This window comes from Desmodus rotundus, chromosome 5, assembly GCF_022682495.2.
Source record: "Desmodus rotundus isolate HL8 chromosome 5, HLdesRot8A.1, whole genome shotgun sequence".
Taxonomy (NCBI): domain Eukaryota; kingdom Metazoa; phylum Chordata; class Mammalia; order Chiroptera; family Phyllostomidae; genus Desmodus; species Desmodus rotundus.
The window spans coordinates 137811088-137823119 of record NC_071391.1 but is presented as its reverse complement, the minus strand read 5'-3'; the positions used below and the strand labels follow the sequence as shown (position 1 = coordinate 137823119).

Genomic DNA, 12032 nt, shown 5'->3' with positions numbered 1-12032 from the left:
CAGAAAAAATATTCAGAAAACATTCAGAAAAAATTTCTCATTTGTATCATGATTTCTAAATTCTTCAGTCCCTATAAAATTCATAACTTTTAAAGTTATCCTATAGAAATAAAAAATACAAAACAATGTTAATATATTATATTATTAATAATATAACAATATATTATTATTAATACATTATTATCAATATGTTATTAAAAGAAAATGAAAATAAAAATCACCAAAGGCCTATAAGATTTTATTTTGGTTCAACAAATTTAGATAAATCTATTTGCCATAACTGAAATGAGGATAATGCAGGCACACAAATATTCTCATGGACAAAATAAAAAAAAATTTTTCTTCACTCATTCGAAATACAAAAAAATACTCTACTTTATCTAAATCAAAGAGAGGCAAAAACGTCAGGTTAAAAATCAAATGACTCCTGGACATGGACAATAGGGTGGTGATTGTGGGGGGGTAAGGAGGTATAAAGGGGATAAATGGTAATGGAAAAATACAATTAAAAAAAAAGTTAAATGACCTAACCTAACACAAATCAAAGTGATAACCTACAGAATAAATACGAACATATATGTAAATCATACAAAATATATCATATATAATGTGTCATGTAATATACTATAAATATATGATATAATATCATCTTACAAGATAGACACCTCCTTGCAAGTGTACTTGGACTATTAACAAAAATTTAACATTTATTTGGGCAAAATAAAAACATCAGTTCTTAAAGCAGAAATTCAGGTCATAGTCTGACCATAATACCATTCAACTAAAAACGAAAATACCAAACTTTGTCACCAAACAGCTAAACTTGCCAAGTAAGATCAATACATAAACCCACCAGTCTCTTACACAGAGTGAGCATTTTAAAATGAGGCTGTTACAGGTCTGCAATTACAAAATGATGCATAAATTGAAAAAAAATGTGTAGTATACCACAATATCACCTGATTCTCTCATTAAGTCCTAAAATTGTCAAAAGGAGAACAAGCAAAAGCTAGATTGTAGCTCCTTAGGCTGGTGTGATTCTGTAATTTCAAAAATATTAGGCTACTTCTGGTTGCAATAGGATGCAAGTGAGTTGCTTGAATCCATGGCTATACTGACTTAAAATACCCCACATATATTTTCTGTGGATGCCACGAAGGTAAAGATACCTCATCTTAAACTTAAGTTTCCTTTCTTCACTGAGCCTGGTTGCTGCTTGAGAATGGTGCAGGCAATGAGTCTGAGTAACAATCATGTTCAGTGCATTCCCTAGGCTATGCTTTCACCTTATTATTTCAGCTCTTGACTAAACTACTCCATCTTTTTCACTCTGAACCATCGCTTCCAAAATCTCGCTACCCTAGGTCTCCATTCAGGCTGGTCTGTACTTACTTCTCTCTGCTCCTTTCACACTATTCCTTAATCCGATCTGAAGATCCCCACTAGACACTGGAAAAGTGAACACTAATTTGTTAATTCTTTCCCCTGGATTATCAACCTCATAGGATCATTTTCATTTAGGAATTAGAATTTTGTGACTCCAAGTGAATTTTTAATTTGCTATGCAAGAATCAGCAAACTAGAGTGCACGGGCAAAATCTAGCCCACCACTTTTTTGGGGGTAAATAACAGGCACGCCCATTAATTTACATATTGTTCAAGGCTGCTTTCAGGCTATAAGGGCATAGTTGAATAATTAAGACAGAAACCATATGGCCTACAAAGCCTGAAGTATTTACTCTGGCCCTTTTCAGGAAGTTTGCCAAATCCTGTTCCAGCACTGTGGCTGGCACTGCTAATGGATAAAAGCATCTATAAGAATGGTGGTATTTCAGGCAGAAATTTGACCCTCTCCTTTATCCTAAAGGTCTATTTCCCCAACTCTTAGCCCTACTAACTTCAGCTTAGACCTTGAAGCCAGAGCAAACCTAGTCTGAGTCATATGCCTTTGTGGAGACAGGCCGATATCTACCCCTCAGGTCAGGTAATATAGGCCTGCTCCACTTGTAGGTTTACCTGATTAAGAGCCTGCTATATGATATGTGGCTGCTTCCAACATCCACTCTATGATGTGTCCTATGGGAGAAATGGACCCTGGTCACTTTGGTCTTAGAGAACAGAATCTAGACACGTCAGCAGGTTCTTAAAAGTCACCTGTTCAACCCTGTCCCATCTTCATTTTACCTGGCTCTCACTGTTCTAGTCTTTACTTTGCTAGCTCTGCAGATCCAATCCTCACTTGTTCTTTATTTACTGTATTTTTCGAACTATAAGACACACTGGACCATAAGACACACCTAGGTTTCAGAAGAGGAAAACAGGAAAAAATACGCACCCCATTGTGAGCCAGGTAAGCTACTTTTGGACTATAAGATGTACCCCCATTTTTCTCCCAAATTTGGGGGGAGTGTGTCTTATAGTCTGAAAAATACAGTACTTTATTGACTGTTGAATAGATGCCAAAATATGGCCTTCATTTTCCCTAGCTACCAAGGAAGGAAGATAGCAATTTTGGGGGTTGTAACACTGACAAAGTCTCTCTGCTTAGTCATGTCCTGACTTAGCCTCAACTAGGGTTGGATGAGACCAATTACATAGCTGACCTATCTCATACCATCAATCAAAATATTTAATTCTTAGACTTCCCAGAGTTTACCAACTCATTTAGCATTATTACTTGCTCACCGCTTGGGAAAAAAATTGAAAGAGACACTGGGTGCCTCTCTATGCTGTGTCACTATTCTTCTATGGGTCTATGATGCCACAGGTAGGTAGGCTTAGTAGTTTCAGGACAGTATATCTGGAGGGTCAAGAATATAAAGGTTTTGGGTTTTTTTTTCCCTATCATCCTGAGATATAAGGAGGCAAAAAAATGTTAAAGACACTTAGAATATCTGGGATTTTTATAACATTGAAGAAACATCTTGTTATTAATAAAGGAAGGATGCCCTGGCTGGTGTGGCTCAGCGGACTGAGCACCAGATCAGGGTGTGAACTAAAGGGACATAGGTTCGATTCCCGGGGCATATGCCTGGGTTGCAGGCCAGGTCTCCAGTAGAGGGTGCACAAGAGGCAACCACACATTGATGTTTCTCTCCCCCTCTTTCTCACTCCTTTTGCCTCTTTCTAAAAATAAATAAAATATTAAAAAAGAAAACCCACAGGCCTTTCGAATATACTCCTCTTAAATAAAAATATAAAGGTCCAAGTTAAAGATGCCGAAATCGAACACTGAAGAGCAAATTAAAGTTCTCTTTAATTACAGTATCTATAGTCTTTGTCCCAACATTAACAAGCTTAGAATAATTTCGGAAGATATTGAAGACCCTCTTAAGATAAGAAGACTAAGTCTGTGTGAGTTTTCTCCTAATTCATATTCTAAGGAAATACTCCTTGAGTTGTTAAAAATTAAGCCAAAAAGTTGATTTGAAAGACAGTGACAATTATCTACTGATTTAGTATGTTTCCTCTACCTTTTTTGCAACATATCAATAGGTTAGCACACACAATTGTGGACTTGTGCACCTGAAACCTGTATAATTTTGTCACCCCAATAAATTAATAAAAAAAGAAACTTTAGTATTTGATGCAACATTTTGAAGTAAGAATAAGAAGTACCAAAGGTCTACTGTGGATTTCTGGGTTGTCTGTAGAATATGATACAAGATTTTTTAACTCACCTCCAGATGCCTTTGACCTTTCTTTCAACTTTTCTGTAGCCATTTCACCATAGCTGGGAAGTTCTGACATCTTCACTCCAGATCGAGCTTCTGCTATTAGCTGACGAGCTCTCTCTCTCAGCTGCCGACGTCGCTCTTCATCTTGCTGCTAAGATATATTGAACAGTTGCCAACTCAGTAATTGACAGAAATGCAATTTCATTTTCAATCTGATCATCATGATAGTAACTGGTTTACAGCATGGTGCTTGGCCCACATTATAAATAGGATGCTCTATATCAGTTGGATGTCACACCATTTTTAAAAGACATCCTAGAATCAGATTTTTTTTAAAAAAAACATTTACAAAATTACTGTATTAAAATGTCTGTTAAAAACTCAAACAAGCCTCTAAAGAATGTTTGACAATATATATTACTGAGGAAAGAGCAGAAACTATTATTAATAAAATAATCAGGCTTACAGAAAAAAGTCATAATACTGAAAACAGAATTTCAATTAATATATTATTTTTAAGAACAGAATTTAATTTGCTATTTTCTAATAAAGGCATAGAGTGCTAACTAAAAGACATATTTGATGGCAAAAAATGCTGCTACACCATGTTGATCAAATACAGGAAATGGTATTTTTAGGGAGCTGAAGTAGGAATGGGAATGGGAATAGTATGTTAGTTACACAAGTTATTGTTTTTGGTAGTTTTATTATTAGAATTGGGTAAATGTACTGTTTTCATTCCTACTTTTTTCCCCCCAGATGCACACTGAAAAGAAAAGTAAAATATAATGTGTCTTTTATATTTAAAATAACCAAAAACTACAGAGAATTAAATAACTAAAACAGTTTTTTCTACTAAAAAGGGTTATTATGAATCATACATAATCAGTGTAAAATTGCTTTGTAACATGAAAAGTATGTAAAATGAGACTTTATAATGACAAAACAAAGCCTGAAATAGTCTGGCCCTAATATAACTTTGCAGTATTACCTTCCCTTAGCCTCTCCCAGCTTTCATTAAACCTCACATCTATTCATACAGAATTGCTTGTATTATGTAGCTTCATAGATTTGAATATGTCATTTCCTCTTCCTAGAATGTTCTTCCCTCATCTTATTTAACTCCTACTCATTCTTCAAGATACACTGAATCCACTAAACTTTCTCTGACTATTCTTCCCTCCTCCCTATTGGTGGAATAAAGCACTCTGTGTGTATTATCACTTTTTAAAATATTTGTCAAGTTACTCTATAACTCCGTATAAGTGCCTCCTTCTTAGTAGAACTGAGTTACTTGAAAGCAGGAACTATATCTGATTTATCTTTGTATCTATGGCAGAACATACCTTGGTACTTGGGACTTACTACAGAAACTTCAAGCATGAGAACTTATCATTCATCCTCTCAAAAGCTTATAATATAAAGGGAAAGATAAAATAGCCACACTAAGGAGGTCTGATCAAAGTGCAGCGAGAGTTCAGAAGAAAGAACATTTTGGCAGAGAAACAAACAGAAGGCATCATGGCATCATGGGTTTTGAGCCAGGCCTGCAGAATGAGCAGGACTCGGGATGGGTACAGATGGGAGTTGGTAGTTAGTTGAGTCAGTGTAGTAGAGACTAGGAGACAGGAACAATACAAAGGACATTGAGGTGGGAAAGTATATTGGGGGAAAAATCTATAATCTAATTTTCCTGAGCACAGGGCAAAAATAATGACAGGAAGACAAGGCAAGAGATACAAAGTTGTGTAGATAGACTGTACAGGCCCTGCCCAACAAAGCGAAGTACTTTGTTTTTATTCTAAAGAAAGTGAGGGCCAACTAAACGTTTGGTTTTATGTGTGACCAACCGGAAGTGTATTTAAGAAAGATTAATCTGACAACAGTGCATAAGACAGGCTGGCATAGAGGGACTGGAAAGACACTCATTGAGAGGCTACTACAGTATTCTAAGAAGTTGTAATGAGTCCAAGAACTTGGGCGGTGGCAATGAGAATGGAAAGTGACAAGTGCAAGACATATATTAGAGGTAGAATTGGTATCTGTACTAATTCTTGGTAACTAATTAGATGTGGAGGGAAGAAAAAAGCTCACTCAGAAGTTTTAAACTTGGGCAACTAGTAGAAATATGGCACTAAGAATAGAAATAGAACAGAAAAAACTAAGAGGAACTATAAGAAAGGAGGGAGAGTAATTGTAGGGTAAGACAGACTGGGGTTGAGAGGCTGGCAGGACATCTGAGTAAAGACGTCAGTAGCTGGCAAGTGAAATTGATGCTAGAAGTAAAGTCAAACTATGACCACAGAGTTGAAGGCTGAAGTTACCAGAATATATGAAAGCACCTGAAGAGGTACTATAGAGAAAAAGAAGGGCTCCTAACTAAAACATGGAAACATCTATGTTCAGATAAGAAGAGGTAAAGACAGAGAAAGAGGAGGAGAACTAGAACACTGATGTATCCTGAGAATCAGAGTAGAAGAGTAATCAGCTGCAGTAAGTGTTAGAAATTAATGAATCTGAACATTTAAAAAGGGCAATTAAATGCGGCAGGTAATATTATTGGGTGCTAGGGTAGGCACCAGGTTGGTAGAGCTCAAGCCTAGGCAATTCTTTCACAAATTTTGAAATGGCTAGAAATGAGAGCTGTCAAAATTAATGGGGGTAAATTAATGAAGGTGTCAAATTGATCCAAAAACAAGCTTGAAGTTCCCACTGGACAAACTGAAACAACTTCAGTATCAAAAACAACAATGGCTGCATTGAATTGAATCAATGAAATCACCCACTGAATCAATGAAAATTCACCAATTCATTATGAAGTGCAACAAGTTATAAGGCCCCAGCTAGGTGGCTCAGTTGGTTGCAGCATTGTCCGGAACACTAAAAAGTTGCGGGTTTGATCCCTGGCCAGGGCACATACCAAGGTTGCTGGTAGGGCATGTACAGGAGGCAGCTAATTCATGATTCATTCCCTCTCTCTTTCTTTCTCTCAAAATCATTAAAAATATATCTTTGGATAAGGATTAAAAAAACATTTTCAAAAAGTTCTTACAAGGATGCATAAACTCATTTGAGGCACTTTTTAAAACAATTCCTGAAAATAAGCAATTAAAGGAAAAGAATTGAACAATTGTTTTTTCAGTGGGAACTGAATTTAGGGTAACTAACTAAACACTCCCAGTCAATGACACAAAGTTCTAGTTTACAAAATAATATCAGCTATAATAATAATTTTTAAAAGGTAAAACTATAAAAATATAATTTTTCATTCATAAAGCAATGACAGATTCTGGCAAGGATTATTAATTGCTATTAAAGCCCTTAGGTAAATATCTGATGGGAACAGGATATTAATATTATACTGTTGCAGCCTGTGTTTTTTAGAGATGGCTAGAACAAAATTTCTCATCTCACATGCTCTCTCCAATGTGACCTTGCCACTCACTCATCAGGAACCACAGTTTAACTCCTTTCCCCTTGAATTTGGGCCAGCTTTAGTGACGTGTATATAATCAACAAAATGTAGAAATGTTGTAGGGGAGTTCCAAGGCCACACAACTTTTACCCAGTTCTCTTGAAATTCTTGCATTTTGTACTCTCTGGGAACCTAGGTGTGATGCTGTGAGAATCCTGTTCTATGCCAGTGCTCTAGTCCACAGTCCCAACTGAGTTCTGCCGTGAGTTTTCCTGGCCCAAATGCCAGACATGTGAGTGAAGATGCCTTCAGATGATCTCAGTCTTTTGGCATTTTGAGTCACCCCCAACTGTTGAAGTCTCTCCGGCTTCAAGCCACAGACAATATGGAACAGAGATCAAGCATCCCCACCAAGCCCTGCCTGAAGTCCTGACCTATAGCAACCTGTGAGCATAAAAACAATTTTTTACATCACTAAGTTTGGTTCACAGCAATAGTAATTGGAACATAAGCTTAAGTAACACTACACAGATTATTTCCTACCTGCAAGGGGAAAACCTAATTGTACTAGATCGTGGATTAGGGACCAATAATCTAATGGTCACTCATAGCATCACTAAATATTGGATCAACCATATATTATATGTTTTTTGATGTGAAACACATGAACTGCACACCACCTACAATAGTCTAGTCCAAATGTTTAAAGTGAATACACTAAGCCTTTATATATAATTTCCAGTTTATCATAAACTCAGGGGATAGAGAAACATGATAAGTGATACAGCAAGGAAGCAACCAAACAAATCCAGAATGTAGGATATTCAGGACAACTGACCTGCTCTTTTAAACAAGAGATACAACAAAACCAACTAACCAATCATGACCACCAACAAAAGGGATTAATCAGATACAATGTACAGTCCTGAGTTAGATACTGGTTTGGATCATGGGCAAATCAGATTGCAGTCCTAACAGGACTTTTTGTTTATAACTATTAGCCCAGAGGTGTGCTGTAATTCACAGCTCTCAAGTACAAAGATTTAGTCTTATTAACAGCTGTGAAGGACATTGTTGAACCAATTAGAGAAATCTGAATATAATCATAGTATTAAATGAGAGGAGCACAACTTGACTAAAAAGTAGTTTATACGGTAATAACCTCATTTGGTCATTTTCTCAAAATAAATATACATATAAATATGTATGTATAGAAAAACAGAACGGTATTCACAAAACTATAATGGTAGAGATATCTGGGTGTGAAAATATGGTTTTTGTTATCTTTGTCTTCCATTTTTTTCATTTTCTATAGTAGACATGCACTACTCTTATAATAAAAGTTATTTTCGAAAAAGAATCTCGGGGGAAGGATGGAAAGAGATGAGATAGTAAGCTTCCAAGGGTGGGTGGTAGTTTTGGTAGGGGCAAAAGAAGAGAAATCTAAAATTCAAGGGAAATTTTCTTAGTATTTAGAGACACAAGCTTATTTGTAGTTAGAAGACTAGTATGCACCGGGCAGGGTGGGACTGAAGATGCAAGAATAATATACAAAAAATCGTCAGCTCATTATTAATTATTTAACTTGGAAAATATACTACAAATAAAAGGAAATACAGGCTCAACAATAGTGAGTTGGGTGATGGTTTCTGTTATTTCCTGATTTTTTACATGACAAGTGCTTTACATACATGATCTCATTCAATTCTCACAACTCAATTTTTACCAATGAGAATATTTAGATTTAGAATTCCAAGATCACATAGCTAGAACTAATGTCAGAGCCACAAGCCCAGTTTAGGACTACTTGAATACAGAGCCCTTGCTCTTAACCACCAAGCCATTTGATCCCTGAAGGTATCAAATTACATGACCAACTGAGAAAATTGAGCTTTTACTAAACTTTCATTTCTCAAACTTAAGAAAAGTTAAGAGTACTAATAAAAATCATTATTGGATATGCCTCAGGCAACTAGGTTTAAGTGTATTTCACTGCATGAATAATAACTTCTGGTAGAGCTGGAATTTGGTGATTCACACTAACATGAGGTAGTCTTAGGTCATCTTAACTGAGTTAAATGAAACAAATGATCCTACCTTTCTGAATATGGAATGAGAACCTAATTTTTTTCTCACAAGCTACCACCTTCCCCAAGCTCTCCTCTCCATCCCCCAATCACATTCCCTCTGCAAATGTTTCAGAGGGCTGATCAAGAGTGCAATTTAAAGCACACAATCATCAATAAAACCAACTCGAAATACTAATTAGGGACACTTTATCAATTTCCATGTAAATTCTTTGTTTGTACCTATTTACCCATCATTGTTCTCTATACAATAGAAAAAAATGCAAATGAACAAATCAGAATGCAGCCCTAATGAGACTTTCTGTTTATAACCATTAGCCCAGAGGTGTGCTGTAATTCAATTCTCAAGTACCAAGATTTAGCCTCATTAACAGACTGCAAGGGCAGGTTACAACTCATAAAACCCTACAGTAAACAAAGTTTATGGACATAGCACAAAATCTTGAGCCTGATTGACAGAATTCTAGTTCCCTATCAGATTGCCTTGATTTACTTTTCTACTAATGTCCTAACACCACAGAGAAATTCTGCTCGGGCCTGGAGCTCTCCAGTGGGATGGCATATTTGCATTGTTTGTTTTCTCACCCATTAACTTCCCTTAAGACAAAGAACCAACTGAGAAAATAGAAGTTAACTGTTAAAATCAGAAGGAAAAGCTTGTAATTAAAGCAACTGATTATGTAACCAATTTTAATTTGATAGTAATTTCCAGATTCATTATAAATAAAACTATTTCATTAGTTTTTCAAAGGACCCATGGACAAGGACAATGGGGTAAGGGATTGAATGTGGGAGAGGGGTTGGGCAGGGCCGGGGAGAGTAATGGAGGAAAATAGGGACAACTGTAATTGAACAACAGTAAAAAAATTAAAAAAAAATTTTTTTTTAAAGTTGGTTTTTGTAGTAATATTTAAAGAATAGGTAGCAACAAAATCTAATCATATTTTCCTCAAAAAACACACAATGTTTATGTCAAAGGGATAATATGACTAGAGAGTAAGGAAAATGATTATTTCATAATTTTTGAATACCATTCAGCACAAACTGCTCAAGTATGTAGATAATGAGTATTTCTGACCATGATGGTTTGCCTACCTACCCAAGTACAGAAATGAGTTACTGCTATCTATTTTGACCTTTCTGTATTCAAAAAAAGACAGATACTCATAGCTATAAATAAATCATATTTACTATGTCTGCTGAAAAAAATAAAAGGAATCTCTTCACTGGGATACAGAGGTAACATGAAGACTGATATCATTAAAAAGAAAAGCACAGTTGAAAATTTCAACACATAGAAAACTATATACCTTTGATTTACTTGCTTTGTCTCAATTCACTTAAATAACTGAAGTAATTAGGCTTCCTATTTCTAAGAGTGGGTGTGATGACATTTACTTTTTTCTATATAGAATTACTTAGAGTTAGACCAAGTTAGGGGGGTAATCTAGATTTTGTAAGATGGAAGTACTCTTTGAAAGGTCTGATGGCAGCTGTACTTTTGGAGGCCTCCCTCTCCAAGACCATCTTTTAAAAACTGTAACACATTTTTGAGTCAATACTAGTTCCATGCCTGTGCACAGTGTTTTCTACATGCTATCTCATGTACTACTCACAACTCTGTAAGGTCAACTACTTTCTTTCTGATTTGACAGAAATTGAATCTCACTTAAATACACTGCCCAAGGTCAGACATCTTGTAAAGGGCATAGTAAGAATTAAAATCAGTGTCTGTCTGATTTCAAAGCACTGGCCCTATCCATTATATAACTGGTGTACAGAACTTTTTGAGACTCTACTGTTACTGCGATTTTTTTTTAAACCCAGTTTTTTGCTTACACTTAGGCTATACAAATCAGATTAAATTTCCCTTTGTGCTATTGAATGCTGAGAGGCGAAGAGAAACTAACTTGTTTATATTCATTGAAAACTTAGGTTCCCGACCTTAAACTATAAGCCTTCAGGAAAGTGCTGAACGCAGTACATTTAAGCTTTACTTTTCTCTTTGCTAACATCTTCAGAACAAGGCAAGAGTCCTGTTACGGTGCCAAGAGCTTGTATTTTGAGAAATGCACTTAAAAATTTCAAATATAGAAAACTAGATCAGAAGTAACCACTTTGGACATAAACTGAAAAAATATTTAGCCCTTTCACAGGATGTCTTCAAGTTACTATTTTCCTTATCATTCTGAAATGGCCTACAATCTGCCATAGATAGATGCACTAGTAAAACTTGACAATTTAAGGACAAACTCTTCAAGAATAAGTAATGTAATTCCTTGTTTCCTTTCCATAAAAATGTATTGGTATGCAATTTTTATATTTCACAGTTCACCGGCATCTAGGCAAGCTTTCTTCCACTGCTTCAATGGTGCTACTTTTAATTTTATCCTCCTTAGTCGTAGTAATTAAAGTGATCAGCAGTGGCATCCCAGCGGCTTTGACACAGCTACAACCCCCTAGCAGACTTTTGCTTTCAAGGGGAAGCGGAAGAAAAAGACTAGAGTTTCATTTCACAGAGAACAAGAAAATCCAGCTTCCCCAATCCTTAACTTTATTCAATTGTTCTTTCAGCAGCCTTTGGATCTAAAGAATCAAATAAAAATGGCTGCCACGGGGGGTCCTTTTTATAAATGCCGCAAATGTCACTGACTAACATTACTTTAGCCAAAAAATGATTCCATGGATTTGTGAAGGTGAATTAGAACATGAGAAACTGTCAATGTGGCTGCTGAGATCATTACCCACCCAAGGGTGTCTTTTGTAACGTTAGATATTTTTATCCTATCAGTTGAAAAGTATATATTGAAAAGTCTATTTAAGAAACATGTCTATACACATTTTTGTGAAATA

At 35.9% G+C, this 12032-nt stretch overlaps 1 protein-coding gene across 14 annotated transcripts in view; it reads right to left on the bottom strand.

Moving 5' to 3' along the window:
- Positions 1-12032, bottom strand: part of EHBP1 (EH domain binding protein 1) — a 370181-nt gene that overhangs the window by 56963 nt on the left and 301186 nt on the right. For 10 of the 14 annotated variants that reach the window (XM_071221562.1, XM_045189390.2, XM_045189391.2 and 7 more), the window contains one exon: positions 3681-3828. In XM_071221562.1, coding sequence (XP_071077663.1) covers positions 3681-3828 — 148 coding nt within the window. The remainder of the gene's footprint in view (positions 1-3680; positions 3829-12032) is intronic. The other 4 variants (XM_053924179.1, XM_053924177.2, XM_053924183.2 and 1 more) reach the window with 1 other exon arrangement.